The sequence below is a fragment of the Hemitrygon akajei genome, chromosome 8 (assembly GCF_048418815.1).
Source record: "Hemitrygon akajei chromosome 8, sHemAka1.3, whole genome shotgun sequence".
NCBI classification, from domain to species: Eukaryota; Metazoa; Chordata; class Chondrichthyes; order Myliobatiformes; family Dasyatidae; genus Hemitrygon; species Hemitrygon akajei.
This window is the reverse complement of record NC_133131.1, coordinates 45,105,681-45,130,097: the sequence shown is the minus strand read 5'-3', so window position 1 is coordinate 45,130,097 and position 24,417 is coordinate 45,105,681. Positions and strand designations below refer to the sequence as shown.

Below are 24,417 nucleotides of genomic sequence, written 5' to 3'. Positions count from 1 at the left end.
AGTGGTCAGTGAGGAAGGTTTTCAAAGCTTGCAGAGGGATTTGGACCAGCTGGAAAATTGGGCTGAAAAATGGCAGTTGGAGTTTAATGCAGACAAGTGTGAGGTGTTGCACTTTGTAAGGACAAACCAAGGTAGAACATACAAGGTAAATGGTAGGACACTGAGGAGTGCAGTAGGACAGAGGGATTTGGGAATACAGATACAGAATTGCCTAAAAGTGGTGTCACAGGGTCATAAAGAGAGCTTTTGGCACATTGGCCTTTATAAATCAAAGTATTGAGCATAAGAGTTGGAATGTTATGTTGGGGTTGTATAAGACATTAGTGAGGCCGAATTTGGAGTGTTATGTACAGTCTTGGTCACCTAATTACAGGAAGGATATTAATAAGGTTGAAAGAGTGCAGAGAAGATTTACAAGGATGTTACCAGGACTTGAGAAACTGAGTTACAGAGAAAGGTCGAATAGGTTAGGACTTTATTCCCTGGAGCATAGAAGAATGAGGGAGATTTGATAGAGGTGAAAAAAATTATGATGGGTATAGATAGAGTGAATGCAAGCAGGCTTTTTCCACTGAGGCTAGGGAAGCAAAAAACCAGAGGACATGGGTTAAGGGTAAAAAGGGAAAAGTTTAAAGGGAACATTAGGGGGTGCTTCTTCACGCAGAGAGTGGTGGGAGTGTGGAATGAGCTGCCAGATGAAGTGGTGAATGCGGGCTCATTTTTGATATTTAAGTAAAACTTGGACAGGCACATGGATGAGAGGTGTATGGACGGATATGGTCTAGGTGCAGGTCAGTGGGACTACACAGAAAAATGGTTCGGCACAGCCAAGAAGGGCCAAAAGGCCTGTTTCTACGCTGTAATGTTCTATGGAGAAACTGAGGGGCTCTGAATGATCCTTGCAGGATGCATCATCTTGTGGAGAGGGAGTGAGAGAAGACCATCGGTGAGAAGAAAAGGGGCATTGGATGGTGTGGATGAAATCACAATTTGTGTGATTAACACAGTGCAAGTAAGTGTGTGTGAGAAAGGAATACCTTCCTCTATCTCACCTTGGCATCCCTGGGGAGATCATGAAATTCCTGAAAGGATTGATTAATGCAGCAAGGATTCTCATTCCTGAAGGAGAGAATTCCTCCTCCTCATGGGTTTCTGTCTTACCTGCATGTCTGTGACTGGTGAACAACTCAATTTCCCTTTCTGTATCTCTCTCTCTGCCCACTGCAATCTCTCTCACCTCCATGGCAGAACTGCTTCCCCGGGCAGTTGCTTTACTGGGCAGCGCTGTGGTGCAGGAGGTAGAACAGCTGCCTCCGGCTCCAGAGACTCTGGTTCAATCCTGACCTCTGGTGCTGTCTGTGGGGAGTTTGCACGTTCCCCACAAGCATCGGTTTTCTGCCACAATCCCAAAACCAGGGGACTTCTAGTTAATTGGTCACTGGAAACTGTCCTTAGGATGGAGGGGATTGGTAGAATATGGGATGAGTTGATGGGAATGTGAGGAGAATGAAAAAGTAGGATTAATGTAAATGTGTCGGTGCAGACTTGACACATTTATGCTGGAGGAACTCAGCAGGCCAGGCAGCAGCTATGCAAAAAGAGTACAGTCAACATTTCAGGCTGAGACCCTGCTGAAGGACCCATTTTTTATGTAAAGGGGCTGCCCCAATGTCCCTTTTAAATATCTGACCTCTGATCTTAAGCCGATGTTCCATGTTGTTAGCTTCCCCTCCCAGGGAAAAGAGAATGCATTCACCCTGTCTATGCCCCTCTTGGTCTTGTACACCTTAATCAGCTTAGCCCCCAAGCTTCTAAATTCCAGGGAATAAAGTCCTGGGTGGTGTCATTCCTTTACTTGACGTTAAGTAGTTATCATTCCATTTAAAAAATTAAAGTAAATAGTTTCCTGGAGTTTTAATAAAGCGTTTAACTAATTTTTGACTTTGTGCTCCCATGTTCTGAAACTCAAAACCTACCTCTCTGGGTTTTCAGTGATCAGTGATCCGTTTGCTTGGTTTTTGTGTGGGAGGAGGGATTTGGGGGATTGAAGAGCCTGATCTGTTTTGTTCGGCAAAGCTTCAGCATGTGTTCACCAGAAGTGAGCTCATCATTACTGCCTCAGGGGCCTCTTGGAGGGCTTAGACGGAGGCCTCTACGGAGTATCAGCATGGGAGGCAGGATGGTGAGAAATCAGAAGCATTGAGGTAGAAAGCCTTGCGTATTATGAATAGGTCTGGGCTCCTCATCTAAGAAAAGATGTGCTGGCATTGGAGAGGATTCAGAGGTGGTTCAGAAGGATGATTCCGGGTATGAAAGAGCTATCATAGAAGGAATGTTTGATGGGTCTGGGTCTGTACTCACTGGCATTTAGAAGGATGGGGGCGGGGGAATCTCATTGAAGCCTTTCGAATGTTGAAAGGCCTAGACATGGTAGTTGTGGAAAGGATGTTTCCCATGGAGGAAGGGTCTAGGACAAGAGGGCACAGCCTCAGGATAGAGGGCTGTCCATTTGAAACAGAGATGTGGAGAAATTTCTTTAGCTAGTGGGTGATGAACTTGTGGAATTTGTTACTACAGGCAGCTGTGGAGGCCAGGTTGTTGGGTGTATTTAAGGCAGAGCTTGGTAGGTTCTTGATCGGACATGGCATCAGAGGTTACGGGGAGAAGGCCAGAGAGTGGGGCTGAGCAGGGAAAATAAAGAAGGGTCAGCTATGATTGAATGGCGGAGCAGACTCGATGGGCCAAATAGCCTAATTCCACTCTTAGGGAAAAGCCAATGCAGAAGTGAACGTGATTGAGGTCTTGATATCTAATATTGTAACAAATACAAAATGGTTGCTAGGAGATACTCACCTGTGTTTTATGTTAACAAATAGTATTCAGAATAGGTAATCAAACAGATTTGAGAAACAGAATGTGAGAGCAAATGAGTTTCAAACCAATTTGTAAAATAATACACTAGAAATAATAGTGAATAATTTGAGGATATTAAGTACAGCTAAATGAAGGGTTTGGGAGAATATATTGTTTCATAAATGTGAACAGCTGATTATACATATGTTCATTCTTTTCTTATTTGTGGTGCATGCCCCAAGATACAGTGCAGAGCTCGGACGGTTACGGGCTGAACTCAGGCAACTGGGACGAGCAGGGAGGTTGCTGTGGTCAGCCTGGACTATTTGGGCCAAAGAGCCCGATTTAGGCAGGATATTGGAATGCTCCTCTTGCAGGATGTGGGAAGTCAGGGAGACCTCTGGTGTCCCTGACAACGATACCTGCAAGAAGTGCAGCCAGCTGTAGCTCCTAACAGACCGCGTTAGAGAACTGGAGCAGGAGCTGGATGACCTCCGGATCATTCGGGAGAAAGAGGAGTTTATAGATAGTAGCTTCCGGGAAGTAGTTACACCTAAGGAACAGGGCACAGGTAATTGGGTTACCATCAGTCGAGGGAAGGGGAAAAGGCAGATAGTGCAGGGATCCCCTGTGGCCATTCCCCTCCAGAACAGGTGTACCGATTTGGATACTGTTGGGGGGGGGGGTGGCTTACTCGGGACAAGCTGCGGCAGCCGGACCTCTGGCACTGAGTCTGGTTCTACAGTGCAGAAGGGAAGGAGGAAGAAGAGGAGAGCGGTAGTGATAGGGGACTCCATTGTCAGGGGTACAGACAGGAGATTCTGTGGTCGTAACAGAGACTCCGGATGGTTTGTTGCCTCCCGGGTGCCAGGGTCAGGGATGTCTCTGATTGCGTGCACAGCATTCTGTGGAAGGGCGATCAGCCAGATGTCATGGTACACATCGGTACCAATGACATAGGTAGAAAGAATCAGGAGGTCTTGAAGAGTGAGTACAGAGAGCTTGGTAGGAAGTTGAAAAACAGGACCTCAAGGGTAGTAATCTCCGGATTGCTGCCTGTGCCACGTGCCAGTGAGGGTAAGAGTAGGATGCTCTGGCAGATAAACATGTGGCTGAGAAACTGGTGTAGGGGGCAGGGTTTCAGATTTCTAGATCATTGGGGCCTCTTCTGGGGCAGGTGGGACCTGTACAAGAGAGACGGGTTACACCTGAACTACAAGGGGACCAATATACTTGCAGGGAGGCTTGCTAGTGTTATTGGGGAGGGTTTAAACTAGATATGCAGGGGGATGGGAATCAAAGTGCCAGAGTAGATAGTGGAATGGGGGTAAAAGTAAATGATGTTAGTAGTTCATGCAAAGTCACAAATAGTAAGGTTGTGTGTGGTGGTAATAATCTTCTGAGGTGTGTATATTTCAATGCGAGGAGTATTGTGGGAAAGGCAGACGAGCTAAGTGACCTGGATTGACACATGGAATTATGACATCATAGCCATTACTGAAACTTGGCTACAGGAGGGGCAAGACTGGCAGCTCAATGTTCCAGGGTTCCGATGTTTCAGACGTGATAGAGACAGAGGGATGAAGGGGGGGGGGGGGGTGGTAGCTTGGCTAGTCAGGGAAAATATTACAGCAGTGCTTCGGCTGGACAGATTAGAGGGCTTGTCTACCGAGGCCATATAGGTGGAGCTGAGAAACAGGAAAAGTATGACCACATTAATAGGGTTGTATTATAGACAAACTCTATAGTCAGCGAGAATTAGAGGAGCAAATCTGCAGAGAGATAACAGACAACTGCAGGAGGCAGAAAATTGTGAATGTAGGGGATTTTAATTTACCACACATTGATTGGGATTCCCATACTGTTAAAGGTCTAGATGGGTTAGAGTTTGTGAAATGTGTTCAGGAAAGTTTTCTAAATCAATATATAGATGTACCAACTAGGGAGGATGCAATATTAGATCTCTTATTAGGAAATGAGTTAGGGCAGATGACAGAAGTGTGTGTAGGGGAACACTTTGATTCCAGTGATCATAACATCATTAGTTTCAACTTGATCATGGATAAAGATAGATCTGGTCCTTGGGTTGAAGTTCTAAACTGGAAAAAGGCCAAATTTGAAGAAATGAGAAAGGATCTAAAAATTGTAGATTGGGACAGGTTGTTCTCTGGCAAGGATGTGATTGGTAAGTGGGAAGCCTTCAAAGGAGAAATTTTGAGAGTGCAGAGTTCGTATGTTCCTGTCAGGGTTAAAGGCAAAATGAATAAGAATAAGGAACCTTGGTTCTCGAAGGATATTGGAACTCTGATAAAGAAGAAGAGAGAGATGTATAACATGTATAGGGAACAGGGAGGAAGTAAGATGTTTGAGGAGTATAAAAAGAGTAAGAAAATACTTAAGAAAGAAATCAGGAGGGCTAAAAGAAGACATGAGGTTGCTTTGGCAGTCAGGGTGAAGGATAAACCTAAGAGCTTCTACAGATATGTTAAGGGCAAAGGATAGTAAGGGATAAAGTTGGTCCTCTTGAAGATCAGAGTGGTCAGCTATGTATGGAACCAAAAGAAATGGGAGAAATATTAAATGTGTTTTTTGCATCTGTATTTACTAAGGAAACTGTAATGGAGTCTATGGAAACAAGGCAAACAAGTAGGGAGGTCATGGAACTTATACAGTTTAAAGAGGAGGAGGTGCTTGCTGTCTTGAGGCAAATCAGAGTTGATAAATCCCCAGGACCTGACAGGGTATTCCCTCGGACCTTGAAGGAGACTAGTGTTGAAATTGCAGGGGCCCTGGCAGAAATATTTAAAATGTCGATATCCATGGGTGAGGTGCCGGAGGATTGGGGGATAGCTCATGTAGTTCCGTTGTTTAAAAAAGGCTCAAAAAGTAAGCCGGGAAATTATAGGCCAGTAAGTTTGACATCGGTAGTAGGTAAATTATTGGAAGGAATACTAAGAGATAGGATCTACAAGTATTTGATTAGACAGGGACTTATTAGAAAAAGTCAGCATGGCTTTGTGCGTGGTAGGTCATGTTTAACCAATCTATTAGAGTTTTTAGAGGAAGTTACCAGGAAAGTGGATGAAGGGAAGGCAGTGGATGTTATCTACATGGACTTCAGTAAGGCTTTTGACAAGGTCCCGCATGGGAGGTTAGTTAGGAAGATTCAGTCGCTAGGTATACATGGTGAGGTAGTAAATTGGATTAGACATTGGCTCAATGGAAGAAGCCAGAGAGTGGTAGTGGAGGATTGCTACTCTGAGTGGAGGCCTATGACTAATGGTGTGCCACAGGGATCAGTGCTGGGTCCATTGTTATTTGTCATCTATATCACTGATCTGGATGATAATGTGGTAACTGGATCAGAAAATTTACTGATGATACAAAGATTGGAGGTGTAGTGGACAGTGAGGAAGATTTTCAAAGCTTGCAGAGGGATTTGGACCAGTTGGAGGAATGGGCTGAAAAATGGCAGATGGAGTTTAATGCGGACAAGTGTGAGGTATTGCACTTTGGAAGGTCAAACCAAGGTAGAACATACAAGGTAAATGGTTGGACACTGAGGAGTTCAGTAGAACAGAGGGATCTGGGAGTACAGATACATAATTCCCTAAAAGTGGGTCACAAGTAGATAGGGTCGTAAAGAGAGCTTTTGGTACATTGGCCTTTATAAATCAAAGTATTGAGTATAAGAGTTGGAATGTAATGGTGAGGTTGTATAAGACATTGGTGAGACCAAATTTGGAGTATTGTGTGCAGTTTTGGTCACCTAATTACAGGAAGGATATTAATAAGGTTGAAAGAGTTCAGAGACGGTTTACAAGGATGTTGCCGGGACTTGAGAAACAGAGTTACTGAGAAAGGTTGAAATAGGTTAGGACTTTATTCCCTGGAGCGTAGGAGAATGAGGGGTGATTTGATAGAGGTGTATAAAATTATGATGGGTATATATAGAGTGAATGCAAGCAGGCTTTTTCCACTGAGGCTAGGGGAGAAAAAACCCAGAGGTCATGGGTTAAGGGTGAAGGGGGAAAAGTTTAAAGGGAACATGGGGGGGGGAAGGCTTCTTCACACAGAGTGTGGAATGAGCTGCCAGGTGAAGTGGTGAATGCGGGCTCACTTTTGACATTTAAGAAAAACTTGGACAGATATATAGATGAGAGGGGTTTGGAGGGATATGGGCCGGGTGCAGGTCAGTGGGACTAGGCAGAAAAATGGTTCGGCACAGCCAAGAAGGGCCAGAAGGCCTGTTTCTGTGCTGTAATGTTCTACGGTTCTAGTGCCGTGTTACTCGGTGACAGTCAAAAGCTCAAAGTAAATAGCTCATGGAGTTTTACCGAAGTTGTATCTAACTCACAGCGCGGTGTCGCCATGTTCTGAAACTCTTTGCCTCTCTCAGTACTTTAACATCTCTTTGTGCGCCATTCCAGTCTGCACAACAATCTCGGCGCCATTCTGCTGTTTTGCGTTCGACGTCGTATTTACCGTTTATTCATTATTTATTATTAACATGTACTCGTGTCTCAGACGAGCAAAGGATTTCACTGCAGCCTGCTGTACAAAGTCAGTAAACTAATCTGAATGGCTGTGCCTGAATGGAAGGAGTTCAAAACTTTTCGATTGTTGTTTCCTCATCTCGCGACATGTCTCCCTGTTTCAAAAATCTTCAATACCTTGGAGAAGATTTAAAACGCAAAGGAATGACTGAAGAAGAACTATTTCTTTCTGTTCTGACAGGATTGGTTGAGCGGGGCTGGCCACACAAACAATCTTCGTGCCAACATACTGGGATTTGGATGTGAGCAGAGGTCAATGCCGGCGTCTCATTGCCTTTTACTGACTGCGCGCAGTTTGCTTACGGCCCATTCGCTCTGGAGAACATGGAGTTCTCGGCTCTCCCCCTGCTCTTGTTCAAACTCTTCGACAGGTTCACGGCGCTGGCCGTGTTCTGCACCGTCTTTTGCCTGGTCTTTGACTTCATGAAGAGGCGCAAGACGTGTGGGAACTACCCTCCCGGGCCCCGGGGCTTACCTTTCGTCGGGAACATCCTGCAGGTGGATCTGAGCAACCCTCACCTGTCATTCGCAAAGGTAAAGGCTGAGAGAGAGTGAGACTGTGTGAAGGAGGTGGCTCCCTCACCCCGGGACACCTTTAACCGTTCAGTTTCTCGTCTGTTCTTGAATTCACTTCCACGCTGCCGCCCTGTTAGTTGTGTCTCCATTGCACCTTGTTCCCTTTTATCATCCAGATTTCCTTTGCTCCCCTTTTCCCTTCATACCTGTTTTTAGTTCTCTATTTCTTCCTCTGGGATGGGATGGAGTAAAGCGAAGATGTAAAGAACTATTGATGTTGGATCCCCGAAAAAAAAAACAGAACGCTGGACAGAATAGTTTTAATTTCTCTACTGTTCTGGAATGGCTTTAACATCCACACTATTAGATTAGGAGATGTATCTCCTGCATTTTTATAGCTTCCCCTTTTATAGACAGCAACACACAAAAACATGTTAGCAGCATCTGCAGACCTTCCTGTGCTCCCCCTTTTATACCAGCTCCTTTCTGTCTTTATCCTTCTCTTTCTCTGAGTAAATGAAGCATGTGTTTGTAGCTGTCATATTGAGTGAGAATCCTAGAAATAGGAAAAACTGCTCACTTACTGAAGTAGTCCAGCCACCTTACCAGAGCACAGAGGGAATGTGGCAGTACAGTGGGAGAGGATCACAGTGCAGGTCCTCCCAATATTGTACATAAATTAGTTAAAAGTTCTCTTACAACTCCATGAATTAGTCTACTTTGTAAATGGATGATAATCCCCAAGGTATTAATGTCAAAGGAAGAAGTGACATTACCTTAGGTCATGGAGTCACATCCATCATTCTTATTGGCAGATTTGGGAGATGTTGATGGAATAGTTGGGGTGAGTAACTGCTGTGCATCTTGTGGACAGTCTGGAGTACAGCCACTGTACCACCACGATGGAGGGAATGAATGTGTTGGCCAGTGGTTGCGGCTCCAGTCAAAGGAGCTGCTTTTTCCTGAATACTATCTGAATGTTAAAAGGCCTGGACAGATTAGATATGGCAAAGTTATTTCCCATGGTAGGGAAGCCTAGGACAAGAGGGCACAATTTCAGCATTGAAGGATGTCCATTTAGAACAGAGATGCAGGGAAATCACTTTAGTCATAGGGTGGTGAATCTGTGGAATTTGTTGCCACGAGCATCTGTGGAGGCCAAGTCATTGGGTGTATTTAAGGCAGAGATAGATAGGTTCTTGATTAGCCAAGGCATCAAAGGGTATGGGGTGAAGGCAGGGGAGAGGGGATGACTGGAAGAATTAGATCAGCCCATGCGGAGCAGACTCGATGGGCCAAATGGCCTACTTTTGCTCCTATATTTTATGGTCTTACGGTCTAAGACTCCTGACTCTAAGACTCACTCACACAGGTATATGGGGAGTATTCCATCATAATTGTGTCTTGTGGGCATTGGAAAACCTTTAGGAATCCAAGAAGTGAGTGACTCACTCCAGGAGACTTGACCTCTGACCTGTGCACATAGTTAGCCGGTAAACTCTAGGCTATTGAAGTGGGAAACTGGTGATACTATTGAATGTCATGGGTAGGTGGTCATCACGAGATTTAATGGAGCAAGTGTCATTTACAATCAGACTCCTTGATGTCAAAATTGGTCAAACGCTGCTGTGATGTCATTAAGCTCACCTCTTGAATTCAATGTTTCAACTAAGACTGCTTTGAAGTCTGGAAATGAGTAGTCCCAGTGAAACCCAAACTCAGCACCAGTGAGAAGGTCATTGGTTAAGAAGTGTTATGTGATGGCTGTTGGATCCTGATGCAGTTACAGTCCAAAGTTTCCTCAGATGTTGAAAAAAGAGTCTTAAAACCTGTTGTTCCCAATAATCTCATTAAGTGTGCCACTGTCAGAGTCCAGTCCGGTCCGGAATCCGCATTCCAGGTCTTGATCCGGTACGAGGGCTCCGGACTCTGGGTCCTGCAGTTGTCCCTCCCGTCACCCATGATCTAGTTAGGACCCTCCTAGCTCAAGGAGGCATACCTGTAACTCATTGAGCTGCAGGTGCTTATAAGGGGCCTTGGGACTGGGACCAGGCGAGTGGTCGATTTGTTCTGTTTCCCGTTCTCCGCTGGCTCCGAACTCTTCTCTGCATTCTGTTATCCTGCCCGGGCTCAGATCTACTCCTCATCATGCTTCTCTGCCCCGTACCAGTACTGCCAGGTTGGTCCTCTCCCCCACCGTTCTTCCCATGCGCTGGTCCCGCTTCTCTGCTCATTTGTGTTGTTCGCGCGGTCTTTCCCGATTTTCCTGTTATCAGGACTGTTGTGTTGGTCACCCTGGACCTATGCCCGTTCCTATCCCTTGCCTCCGTCGGGCAGGCCTGGCAGGTCTGCCGCTGCCCGGTGGGGGTTCTGCCCTGTCCTCCTCTTCCGCCCGAACCCTGGGATTGTGCCCCGCACCCACCTAGGGGTCCGCGTCGTGCCCAGGCCTCCGGTGTTTCCGCCTGGGAGGCGACCCTACCCGGGACATATGTGGCCCACCCAGGGAGGGCTCTCCTCTGCCCCATCCTCCTTTTCTGCCTGAACCCTGGGATTGTGCCCCGCACCTGCCTAGGTGGTCGCGTCGTGCCCAGGCCTCCGGTGTTTCCGCCTGGGAGGCGACCCTACCCAGGACATATGCGGCCCACCCAGGGAGGGCTCTCCTCTGCCCCATCCTCCTTTTCTGCCTGAACCCCGGGAGCCCGCTCTGCTCTGCCTGCCCGGACTCCGGGAGCCCGCTCCGCTCTGCCTGCCCGGACTCCGGGAGCCCGCTCCGCTCTGCCTGTCCGAACCCCGGGAGCCCGCTCCGCCCTGCCTGCCTGACACTCTATCTACCTGAACCCCAGCTCTACCCTTAAATGCCATGGCATCCCCATCCTGTCCTCCCCCTAGTACTTCAATGTTTGCGTCCTGCGTTTGGGTCCATCCGGCCGCGTTCCTGACAGCCACACAGTAGCTGCATGGATCTCAAATCAATTTGTAGTTGTCTCAGCAATCATGCCCCCACAATGTTGGTTCTCCTGTTTTTATCATATACAAGCCCAATATGGCTTGTTGGTTGTTTTATTTCATTATCATGGATGTCAATCCCACAGGAGTTATCTTTTCTTCCGTATAAGTTCTTAGATATCTGCAGGCTTTAGTTCAGTATCTTTCAAATGCTGTTCAAACTCATGTTGTGGAATGACTGGAACAGCTGAGCTAGTGTCCAATTCCATTTTAATTTATTTGCCCTTGAATTCTGGTGCAAGCCATATTGCTTGTCTATTATTAATCACAATTCTGTGTCACTTTCATCATTATCAGATTTTTAATCAACAGCATGCACATTAGTGCATTAGTTTCTTTTTGAAACTACAACTTGACCTTTTAGTGTTTTCTCTTCCCTGTGCAGTCCATTTATTTTTGTCTACATGACATGATCTTTGTATGTATCTTACTTTATTGCATTTTCTGCAAGTTTCACGTTTAAGTGTGCATTTGTTTGGTGTACATGAGCTCCTGCACAACAGTAACACAATTTGTTTGGCCAGGCTGGTTTCTATTTAGCTGCTGTAATTTTGTTCCCACTCATTTTCATTCCTGACTGCATCTCAATTGCGTCTCTGTCTGCAATTTCCATTGAAACCGTGATTTTGACTGCAATTTTTGATGTAAGCTGTGCTTCAGTTTAGAGCCATTTTTGAATGCTTTCTTTCAAGATTCCACAAACTAAAGAAACACTTAGTTGTATCATGAAGACCATTACTGAACTGGCAATGCTCAGAAAATCTCTTCAATTCAGCCACATATGCTGACATGAACTCCTGTTCTTTTTTATTCTGCGTATGAAACTTAGTGTTCTGGAATCAAGAGTGGCTTTTGCTCCAGGTGCTCCTACATCACTTCTGCAATAGCAGCAAAGCTAATTTCTGATTGTTTGTTTGGAACAGTCAAACTTTGAAGAAAGCTGTATACCTTTAAACCCAATAAACTCAGCAAAATTGGCACTCACTTCTCATTGGTTATGTCATTTGCTTCAAAGAAATATTCCAACAGATCAGTATGCGTCTGCCAATTACCCGTTGTGTCATTGACCTCGTTAATCTTTCTGATGTAGCCAGCCATTTGTTTTTTTTTAATGATTATTATCACTCTTTATGAACTTGAATTCTCTTATTTATAGTCTTTTTAAAAACTTGCTAAGTCTGCACTTGTTGGGCTGTTTCTTTTAGACTCGACCTTCCTCACAGCGTTCGTTTCAGTTCCAACGCCTCGCAGCACTTTACCAGTTGGCAGCCAACTCAGATTTGTTTTAAAGATACCTTGTTGCCAATGTTATGTTTTGTAACTTCAAAACATTAAATTAATTCAGAGGAAGATGCCGTGAGATTGGAAATACGGGTGTACCTTCAGCTTTTAGCGAGGCGCGTACGTATCATGGTGTAGTGATATCCTCGCACCACGTCACCCTGTTTGTTATGTGTCTGCAGTGTCCCTTTCACTTTGAATCCACACATTGGTGTCCATAGTGACCAGACCCATTACTTTGAGATGGCCATCTGTGGGTACAGGGAGGCACACTGCCTGAGAGGACGTGTGGTATTGAAATGGGGAGCATCAATATACTGAACCTCTACTCTAGGTGATCTCTCGAGGGCTGGCTGGACAATGGTGCCACAATCTTCGGGCACTGGTACTGCCCCATCATTATTTCAATCTTCAGACCTGGGCGAGACACTGCTAGATCCAGAATCTCAGGAACCTGGTCCCTGTCCCAGACTCAGCCCTCTGTCTCTCCGTACACAACTCAGGAGGTGCAGAAACCCTCATTCCTGTTCTGCCGGAAGGAAGGTGAAGGCATATGAACCACATCAGTCCTGATGAAGGGTCTTGGCCCAAAACATCGACTGTTCATTTCCCTCCATAGACGCTGCATGTCCTGCTGAGTTCCTCCAGTATTTTGTGTGTGTTGCTCAAGAACTCCAGCATCTGCAAAAACTCTGTCTCACACGAGCCATATCTCTGCTTGAGTAGGAGTGATTACCTCATGCCTTGAATCTCTCTGGTGGAGTGCCACAACTTTCTGTCGTTATCTCCTGGAGAGCAGTATGTCCATGGAAAGCAAAGATCTGGACACAAATGGTATCTCTCTGCTCAATCAGGACAGTGATCCATTCCATGATGGCACACTACTAGAGAGCTTCAGGTTGTTTTGGTGTGGCAGAGACCAGACCTGTACTTTAAGACTGAGTGCAGCCTCTACCTGTCTCTCCATATCACCATCACCAAACCAATATGACAATTCGAATGTGTAGGAATGTAAGAAACTACAACCCAATACGTCATGGGCACATCCCTCCCCCCCCCCCAATTGGTACAGGAGGGGCTGTCTGAAGCAGTTAACTCCATCATCAAAGATCCCCACCATCTGGGCCATACCATCTTCTCTCAACTACCACCGGCCAGTTTCAAGAACAGCTATGGTACTTCCCTTCAACCATTTGGTTGTTGAACCAATCAGCATTAAACCATTCACTAAAGCTCAGCCATATTATGATAACTTCATCACTAAGCACTAAAATAGAGATTGTTTTCCTGGTCTACTTGTGTCCTTTCTTGTAAAAAATTGAGCAGAGTTATGTTTAATTTATGTTTTTCTGATAAATGTGGCTTATATGATGCAGCTGCAACTAAGTTTTTCTTTGCAGATGTGTACTTGTGCATTTGACAATAAACTTGACTTTGGCTTTGAGATGCCGTGTGGTGGATTGTCACCAAGCCCTTGCAGACAAGTGCAATCAGATCTGGAGTGGAGGTCTTAGTCTCCCACTTCTGCACAACCCCCTGTGAGAGAATGGGGCTCAACTCCACCTCATTCCCTGCAGACTGTACGGTGCCGGTTTCAATATCACTTCATCACTGTCATTCCTCTCCCTCCTGCTCCTTATCCGACAGTATCTTGTCCCGCCTGTCCTGCTGTTCCATCGAGTGGGAAGCAGAGAGCCTCTCTTCATTCCTCTGAAACTCGAAGCTCTATCTCTCTGGATTATCACTAACCTGTTTAGTTCATCTTTTTGTGCAGCGAGGGTGATTTGGGGTTGATGTGCCTGTTCCATTTTTGTTCATGTTTTTTTTACGGGGAGGTGGGATTTGGGGACCAGTGATCATGCGGCTTTTCTTTTCTTTCTTAGTTTCCTGGCTGCCTGGAAATATGTAGAATTTCAGAGTTGTATACTGTACTTTGATCATAAAATGAACCTTTGAACACTTTCTCTTTGCGTTGTTACAGATTGCATCACAATCTTCCCGCCATTCTGTTGTTTTACATTCAGTGTTATGAAACATAGAACATTACAACACAGTTCAGGCCCTTTGGGCCACAATGGTGTGCCAACCTTTTAAACTACCCGAAGATCGATCAAACCCTTCCCTCCTACATTACCCTCCATTTTCCATCATCTATGTGCCTATGACATCTACTTACCTTTGAGAACCCCTCTATAATTTCCACTCTTCACCTTACAATTAAGTACCCATTTATTTATTATTCTTTTATATTCAATTTACTCTGCAAATCCCACCCAAGCAAAGAATTTTGTTGCAGCCTGGTGTAGAATGACGGACATCTTATCTGAATCTGATCTGCTGAGTCTCAAGTGAAGCAAGTAAAAACATTTACACTGCTGTCTCTTACTTTCCCCACCCGTGATCTGTCCACCAGCTTCCAAAGGTTTGGAAGGCTTAATTAACTGGGTTTGGGAGTATTTTGAAAATGATTTAAAATGCAGAGGAATGATTGGATTTAACTATTTTCTTTACAAAGGTTCGCCAGGAGAGGTTGAAATAGGTGGGGCAGCATACACCATCTTGTGGCTGAGTACACAGTTTCATGTACGTGCATGTGTAGGCGTCTCCAGCAGCCCTTCCTCACCTGCCCTTCATGGACAGCATGCAGTCTGTTTACTGCCCGTTCGCCCTGGAGAACATAGACATCTCGGATCTCCCCCACCTCAGGCTCTTTGACAGATTCATGTTGCTGCCACATTCTCTACCGCCTTTTAGTCTGGTCTTAGACTTCACAAAGAGGCAGAACACGTGAGAACTATGCCACCCTCCCAATAAAAAATAAAATAAATTAACCGTGCAAAAGAGAAATAGTGAGTTAGTGTTTGTGGATTCATCGACCATTCAGAAATCTGATGGCAGAGGCAAAGAAGCTGTTTCTTAAACATTGAGTGTGCATCTTAGTGCTTTCTCCCTGATGGTAGAAATGAGAAGAGGGTGTTTCAGATGGCAAGGGTTCCTAATTATGAATGCTGCCTCCTTGAGGCATCAGCTTTTGAAGATGCCCTCAGTGGTAGTGAGGTCTGTCCACATGATGGAGTTGAATGAGTCTACAATCTTCTGCAGTTTCTTTCAATCCTGTGCACTGGGGCCTCCATATCAAGCGATGATGAACTGATCCGAATGCTCTCCTCAGGACACCTTTAGAATATTAGAAGATGAGAAAGTTTTCAACAAGAACAGACCATTTGGCCCAGTGAAGCTTCCTACAGAGGATGTTGAAATAACTATCAAGTTTAGATTTGAAAGTCACTAAGGTTCTACTTTCAACTACACAACTAGGTAGTTTGTTCCATGTGTCCACAATTCACTGTGTAAGGAAACTTCCTGATATTAGTCTTTAAAGATTGTGAACTATTGACCTGCTTCAGTGTGACTCACTCTGCACTTGGGCCATATCTGAACTGGGTAACAGCAAGTCTCGACCACACAAAGATCGTCCATCTTTGAGCAGAGAGAGAGCAGCTGGCCTTGGCCGTGAGATCCATTGGTCAGGTAGGAGACAAGCTACAAGCAATGGAATCTGTTCTCAGTGAAGTTAGGGAGGCAATGAGGCAGATAACCTCGTGCCAACAAGCCCAGTCCACAAACTTTAATGCAAAGTGTTAAAGGGAAAATAAACAATAAATGCTAGGCCAAATAGGGTTATTAACTAAAACTTTCAAATGGGAAATGAAGCCTAGACTGCAGCTGAAAAGGACATATAATTACTAAATGAATACTGCAATTCCTCAAGCAAAGTCATTGCAAACTGACAGCGAAGAGTTGCTGTGCTCTGTCCAGGTCTTGACAAGCACTACGACAACAAGTATGGAGTTGTGGTGAACTACATATACCTGTCTGGACACGCCCCTCTGCTGACTGCTCCTGTGGCTCCTCCCACAGATCCCTGTATAAAGGCGATTGGAGGCACTGCTCCTCCCTCAGTCTCCAGGATGTTGTGTGGTGGTCTCTTGCTACTAATTGTGGTCTCTTGCAGCTAATAAAAGCCTATCATTTGCCTCCCATCTCCGAGAGTTATTGATGGTGCATCAATTTTATTAGCTGCAATTTTAAAACATGGGAGTGTCGTGAGGAGTCTGTGTAGGGCTTGGTGTGCGCGGTGTCTTGTGGGTATACACCTCGGTGGGTACAGGGTTCATAGTCACCAGGGAGTGTTCGGGGTAGGGGTCTGGTGCTCCTGTGGGCGCCAGGTCGCGGACGGAGACCGTGTCCTCCTGCCCATCAGGTAAGACCACCTAGGCATACTGGGGGTTCGCATGAAGTAGGTGAACCCTCTTGACCATCGGGGAGTATTTATTGCTCCTCGCATGTTTCCAGAGCAGCACTGGCCCTGGGGACGTCAGCCAAACCGGTAGGGTGGTCCCAGTGGCAGACTTCCTGGGAAAAGAAAAGAGTCGTTCATGAGGGGCGGCAGGCTCTATCACTTCCTGCGTGTTCCCTTAGGTGTCACGAATGGTGTCTCTGTCTTCCAGAGGAAAATGGACCGGATGGTGGACCAGTGCCAACTGAAGGCCACGTTCCCATATCTGGATAACAACACCATCTGCAGTCACGACTGGCAGGATCACGACACTAACTTCCTACGATTTTTCCAAGCGGCCAAAGCTCTTAACCTTACCTATCACAGGGACAAGTGTGTGTTTGGAACTACCCAACTTGCTATTCTTGGGTATGTCGTGGAGAACGGGGTCATTGGCCCTGACCCCGACCGTATGCGCCCCCTGTTGGAACTCCCTCTTCCCACCACCCTCAGAGCCCTCAAACGGTGACTGGGCTTCTTTTCCTATTACGCCCAATGGGTCCCCCATTACGCAGACAAGGCCTGCCCCCTGGTCAAGTCTACCACATTTTCCCCTCTCTGCCGAGGCCCACGCGGCCTTCAGCCGCATTAAAGGGGACATTGCCAAAGCAACGATGCATGTGGTGGACGAGACCATTCCCTTCCAAGTAGAGAGTGACGCCTCCGACTTTGCACTGGCTGCTACCCTCAATCAGGCAGGAAGGCCGGTAGCATTCTTCTCTCGTACCCTTCAAAGCCCTGAAATTCGGCACTCCGCGGTGGAGAAAGAAGCCCAGGCCATAGTGGAAGCTATTAGGCACTGGAGGCACTATCTCGCCGGCAGAAGGTTCACCTTGCTGACTGACCAGCGCTCAGTTGTGTTCATGTTCAGCAACCAACAGCGGGGCAAAATCAAAAATGATAAAATTTTGCGGTGGAGAATGGAACTCTCCACCTACAACTATGATATCCTGTACCGGTCTGGAAGGCTCAATGAGCCCCCTGATGCCCTATCCCGGGGAGTGTGCGCCAGCGCATAGCTCAACCGGATAAACACCCTCCATGTAGATCTTTGCCACCCGGGGGTCACCCGATTTTACCATTTCATGAAAGCCCGGAACCTGCCTTACTCCCTTGAGGACATCAGGACGATGACCAGGGACTGCCAAGTCTGTGCTGAGTGCAAACCGCACTTCTACCGTCCTGAAAAGGCACAACTTATCAAGGCCACCCGCCCCTTTGAGCGACTGAGTGTCGACTTTAAGGGCCCCCTTCCCTCCACCGACCGCAATGTCTACTTTCTCAACATAATTGACGAGTACTCGCGGTTCCCCTTTGCCATCCCCTGCCCCGATACCACTGCCACGTCCGTCATAAAAGTCCTGTGCCAGCTCTTCACTCTGTTCGGATATCCCTGCTATATCCACAGTGATAGAGGGTCCTCATTTATGAGTGACGAGCTGCGCCAGTACCTGCTGGCTAGGGGTATTGCTACTAGTAGGACCATGAGCTATAATCCCCGGGGAAGTGGACAGGTGGAGAGGGAGAATGCGACAGTGTGGAAGGCCGCACTCTTAGCCCTTGGGTCAAAGGGATTGCTGGTCTCTCGATAGCAGGAGGTCCTCCCTGAGGCGCTCCACTCCATCCACTCCCTGCTATGCACGTCCACCAATGCCACCCCTCATGAGCGACTCTTTTCCCAGGAAGTCTGCCACTGGGACCACCCTACCAGCTTGGCTGACGTCCCCAGGGCCAGTGCTGCTCCAGAAACATGCAAGGAGCAATAAATACTCCCCGATTGTCGAGAGGGTTCACCTACTTCATGCGAACCCCCAGTATGCCTACGTGGTCTTACCTGATGGGCAGGAGGACACGGTCTCTGTCCACGACCTGGCACCCGCAGGAGCACCAGACCCCTACCCTGAACACTCCACTGTGACGATGAACCCCGTACCCACCGAGGTGTATACCCACGAGACACCGCGCACACCAAGCCCTACACAGACTCCTCACGACACTCCCATACCGGGCGCCTCACACACACATGAGGGATTACTGACGCCTAATGGGCTGACACCTCAAGTCAGGCCGGAGCCAGCACAACCACCGTCACCAGTGCAATCACCACCGGCACTGGTACAATCACCACCGGTGCTACGTAGATCGCAGCAACAGATTCGACTGCCTGATAGACTTAACCTGTAAATATACTTGTAAGAAACTTCACCCCATGGGGACTCTCTCTTTTAAAACAAAGGGGGGGGGGGTGAATGTGGTGAACTACATATACCCGTCTGGACACGCCCCTCTGCTGACTGCTCCTGTGGTTCCTCCCACAGACCCCTGTATAAAGGCGGTTGGAGGCACTGCTCCTCCCTCAGTCTCCAGGATGTTGTGTGGTGGTCTCTTGCAGCTAATAAAAGCCTATCGTTCGCCTCCCGTCTCCGAGAGTTATTGATGGTGCATCAGAAGTTAAATACTATCACGATTAAATAATAATTAGCTGACACGTGCAAATTCACAAGAGCAATCACCATATCTACTGCGCTGCCAAATCCGTGGTTGTGCCAGGTTACTGATTTGCTCACCGCAGCCAAGCAGCGTAAGCACTGAGTCAGAATTTACTCGCACATTAACCTCACTGCTTGTTACTTTCATCATCTATCACCTTAGCTCACTTGCAGTGGCACCACATATCCACTTACTTTTACCTTTGACTTTCACAGACGAGTTAGTTTCTGATCAGGACCCAGTTAGTATGCCAGGAATCAAACTGTGTCCTCCTTCTGTAGGATCACTCCAAGCAGCAGAATCCTGTTGAGAAGCACAATGTACACTTTGTGATAATTTCACACAATACTCAATAAACTATCTCTCGTAAGATGTATATGAGGTCAAGCTCTCTGGAGGTGACATGGATCACCCTGTTGCTACGTTGAATGTTTATCGGACAGCATAATTCCTGACAAGCACTCCCAGTGAAATGCGTTCCTTGGTTAAAGTCGATGTGACGTGGCAATCCCCATCTAGGAATACAGTCTTTGGTCAGAGTTTTTGCTGTATGTGTGGCCGTGACTTTCCTTTCTGGAGTAAATTCCATCTATCTTGAAAACTTGTCCCCTACTACCAGTATGTTGGAGTATCCTTGATGCTTCAGTGGAGGTATGCAATCCATGTTAACAATAGGTGAGGTCAGGATCTCCTGATGCTTCTCATGTAGATAGTTGAACCCATAGTGAAACTGGTCTCTGTTGTCCATCTTGTTTTCAATGCAAAAAATTTTTAGCCCAGTGTCCTCTTTACCCTGATTTTGACATTTTGCTTTAGGGTGGGTCTTGGCAGTGTGGCTCAGACCAAGATTGCATTGGAGAACACAGTGGATTCCAATACTGTTTCTTAATGGCTACACAGCTACATCTGCAGTAGCTGTGGCTGATGATGTAATAGTCTCACACAGACTTCTATACAATGATCTACTTGCTTGACGGCTTGCACATGCTCACTATATGCAATGCTGGCTTCAATCCTCTTATTTTGTCAGCTTTGTCATTTTGGCAATATCTGGTTTCAGGCATCCATAAAAGTTTACTTCAAGTAACAATATGTACTATAGATTCCTCTGCAATTTTCATTTACTCCCAGAACTCCTGAGTAAACTTATCTGCACATTCTTGCAGAGAGATTTAGGCCAATTAGAAGAGTGGGCTGAAAGATGGCAAATGGAGTTTAATGCTGATAAGTGTGAGGTGCTACATTTTGGTAGGAATAATCAAAATAGGACATACATGGTGAATGGTAGGGCATTGAGGAGTGCGGTAGAACAGAGTGATCTAGGAATAATGGTGCATAGTTCCCTGAAGGTGGAATCTCATGTGGATAGGGTGGTGAAGAAAGCTTTTGGTATGCTGGCCTTTATAAATCAGAGCATTGAGTATTGGAGTTGGGATGTAATATTAAAATTGTACAAGGCATTGGTGAGGCCAAATTTGGAGTAGTGTGTACAGTTCTGGTCACTGAATTATAGGAAAGATGTCAACAAAATAGAGAGAGTACAGAGGAGATTTACTAGAATGTTACCTGGGTTTCAGCACCTAAGTTACAGAGAAAGATTGAAGCTCTTTGGAGCATATAAGGTTGAGGGGGGACTTGATAGAGTTATTTAAAATTATGAGGGGGATAGATAGAGTTGATGTGGATAGGCTTTTTCCATTGAGAGTAGGGGAGATTCAAAAAAGAGGACATGAGTTGAGAGTTAAGGGGCAAAAGTTTAGGGGTAACACAAGGGGGAACTTCTTTACTCAGAGAGTGGTAGCTATGTGACACGAGCCTTCCAATGTTGGGGGAGTCCAGAACAAGAAGTCACAGTTTAAGGATAAAAGTGAAGCCTTTTAGGACCGAGATGAGGAAAAACTTCTTCACACAGAGAGTGGTGAATCTGTGGAATTCTCTGCCACAGGAAACAGTTGAGGCCAGTTCATTGGCTATACTTAAGAGGGAGTTAGATATGGCCCTTTGTGGCTAATGGGATCAGGGGTATGGAGAGAAAGCAGGTCCAGGGTTCTGAGTTGGATGATCAGCCATGATCATACTGAATGGCGGAGCAGGCTCGAAGGGCCGAATGGCCTACTCCTGCACCTATCTTCTATGTTTCTATGTTTTCAGTAGAAGTGGTAGAGGCAGGTTTGATTTTGTCATTAAAAAAAAATATTGGAAAGGTATATGGACAGGAAAGGAATGGAGGGCTATGGGCTGAGTGCAGGTAGGTAGGACTAGCTGAGAGTAAGCATTCGGCATGGACTATAAGGGCCAAGATGGCCTGTTTCTGTGCTGTAATTGTTTAATGGTTATATATTCCTGTGGCGATCCTCAGGTATCATTTGCTTGCATCAGCCTCTTCCCTTCGATTGGTCTGTTTTTCCCAACCACCTCTCAACGGCATCCCAAGAACTTTGTACATTTTGTTTATCATCTCCTATATTGCTGACAGCTCTGCGAGTCAGCTATCTGATCTGCTGAGAAGACAACATAGTTCCAGAATTTGAATGCCATCACATGCGTGTAATTCATACAGATGGTGATACTGCCTCATAGAATTGACCAACATAAGGGTAGTTTTCCAAAGAGGAGCACCATTGTCTGTTTGAAAACCTTGCTGGGTTTTCTGATACTGCTTCAGTTATTTTTTTATGAAGCTTCGTGCAACTTCTGGTGGCCGAAAAGAAGCTGCAGAGAGTTGTCCTTTCCTCACTGTTACCATCAGGCAGGAGGTACAGAAGCCTGAAGGCGCACACTCAGCGATTCAGGAACAACTTCTTCCCCTCTGCCATCTGTTTCCTAAATGGACATTGAATCCTTGAACATGACCTCACTTTTTAAATATATATTATTTGTGTTTATTGCACTATTTTCAATCTATTCAATACAGTATATGTAAACTGTAATTCATCAACTTATCTATTTATTTATTTATTTTCTCTTCTATATTATGTATTGCATTGAACTGCTGCTGCTAAGTTAACAAATTTCACATGCCGGTGATAATAAATCTGATTCTGATTCTGCACTTCAATTTTATTGTACTTGTTACGTTGTTTTTTTCACACATTCAGTTAATACAAAGATTTGCTCTTTAAACTTAACTTTTTTGCTTGTTCTGTTAACTCACATATTTGGTTTCCTGGCTCAGCACATGCACGTTTAAAGCCACATATTTGATTTTGCAAAATCAGCGTGTGCACGTTTCTTTAACTGCGATAAAACTACCATCTCTATTCAGTTTAATTTCTTTCCCTCAGGCATTCTCTGGAGCTTACCCCTTTCCCTTTCAATATCTCAGGCATCGGTTAGTTTCGAAAGACCACGGATTTGCGCCTTGGAAAGTTTCCAGGGTGCAGGCCTGGGCAGGGTTGTATGGGAGACCGGCAGTTGCCCGTGTTGCAAGTCTCCCCTCTCCACGCCACCGATGTTGTCCAATGGAAGGGCAAGGGCCGATACAGCTTGGCACTGGTGTCATCACAGAGCAATGTGTGGTTAAATGCCTTGCTCAAGGGCACAACACGCTGCCTTAGGTGAGGCTCAAACTAGCGACCTTCAGATCACTAGACCAACGCCTTAACCACTTGGCCACCCACCAAAACCCATATACACCATATATACATCTAGCAAGCAAATTTCATCCTGATTTCTACATTAATATTGTCAAAGTTAAATACTTAGTTCAGATAAGAAGTCAATCCCTCAGTCATCTGTTCACACATTAGAACCAAAGTTTCAATCTCCCTTTTTCTGTTCTGTGTTTCACAACTTTGACCATTTTCTTAATTTTGTCGTGTAGAACACTTAATTTGTGCTTGCTTTTGCTATCAAATTGGACGATCAAATGAAAATTAGATTGCCACACCACCAGTTTGTAAAAATTTTAACCTTATTGATGCTCTGCTGCCCTGTAACAGTTGTTGTTACACAGAACACATTTATTTGTGCTTGCTTTTTTATCACCAAATTGCAACTTTATAAGTGTAATAGAGCAACGTAAAGTGTAATAGAGTTTTCCTTCACCATTAAACTTCCTTTAGGTGGTGTATTAAGGCAAGAACTAGGTGAATTCTTTGACTGTTTGGAACATAAGGAGCGTGGTCTTACATCCTATTAAATGTGTGCGCTAAAACTTATCCTTTCACTCGGGATTCTTCCATGTCCTTAAATATTCACAACCATCCTGCCGACTATGCCACGCTGTTGAATCCTGATGCTTTTGGAATCCAAATGTTATTCAGAAGTTAAGAGTGAGCCACAAAACTTGTTGCTTATGATCATTTCATGAAACAAGAGGAATGAACAGAAAGGAAGATGTATGGCAAGAGACAAAAGAGAGCGACTAAACAGTAATGTGATTTTCTGATACCAGACTAGAACTAACAGAAATTCCATTGATAACAATAGCATAAAATCCAGAGTTTCAGACTTACAAAGACATTGAACTGCAAGATGCAATAGTGCGTTTCTCAGCTGCAGTTGCAGAGGACACGGGTAAGGCCTCTCTGCAGCATTTGCTCAGGCAGTGGTGAACAACAGTGTGCACTCACTTCAGAGGTGCCTGCAAGCAGATATGGAGGGATAAGTGATAACATGCCAATGCAGAATCAGAACGTGGGGATTGCTGCACACAAGTGGCATGTGAAGAGCTGGGTCCACTAACTAAAGGACACCTTTGGATGCTGACCTGTGGGACTGCAGATTCTCTTGGCCATCTCTCCAATGCAGTTTGGTCCTCAGAATCAGTATTTCACAACACTAAACAAGCAAGCGGTGACGCAGGGTCTCAATCTGAAATCAAGCAATTCCTTTCTTCCCGCAGGTGCTGCTCAACCCACCAAGTTTATCCAGGTTCTTAGTTGTGATTGACATACGAAGGGTTAATTTCTCTGGAGTGTTGGAGGCTGAGGGGAGAGATGATAGAAATTTATAAATTTAAGAGGCATAGATTAGGTAGTCAGTCAGAATTTTTCTCCCAGGTTAGACGTGACAAATGTTAAAGGACATAAGCTTAACATGAGAGGGGGAAAGTTTAAAGGAGATGTGTGGGTCAGGTGTTTTTTACACAGAGTGGTAAGTGCATGGGTTGGACTACCAGCATTGAGCAGAGATGATAGTGGTGTTTACCAGGCTGTTAGACAGATGAATATGCAGTGAATGGGTTGGGGGTGGAAGAGGGATCATGACAGAGGAGATTTAATTTCATTGTTTGCCATGGTCAGTGTGGGCTGGAGAGTCTGTTCCTGGGCTGTACTGTTCTCTGTTTACTACCGTGACAGTGTTTGGTATCTGTCCATCCTGGGGTGGATATGTCAATGTATCAGTGGGGAAACAACGGTGACAGGAATCCCC

At 45.6% G+C, this 24,417-nt stretch overlaps 1 protein-coding gene across 2 annotated transcripts in view; it reads left to right on the top strand.

The window, feature by feature from the left end:
- The first annotated feature begins 7,408 nt into the window (after positions 1–7,408).
- The window catches only part of LOC140731853 (cytochrome P450 2D20-like), a 91,763-nt gene continuing 74,754 nt past the window's right edge, over positions 7,409–24,417 (top strand). Inside the window, exon 1 of one of the 2 annotated variants that reach the window (XM_073053770.1) lies at positions 7,409–7,943. In XM_073053770.1, coding sequence (XP_072909871.1) covers positions 7,734–7,943 — 210 coding nt within the window. In that variant the 5' untranslated portion in view covers positions 7,409–7,733. The remainder of the gene's footprint in view (positions 7,944–24,417) is intronic. The other variant, XM_073053769.1, reaches the window with a different exon arrangement.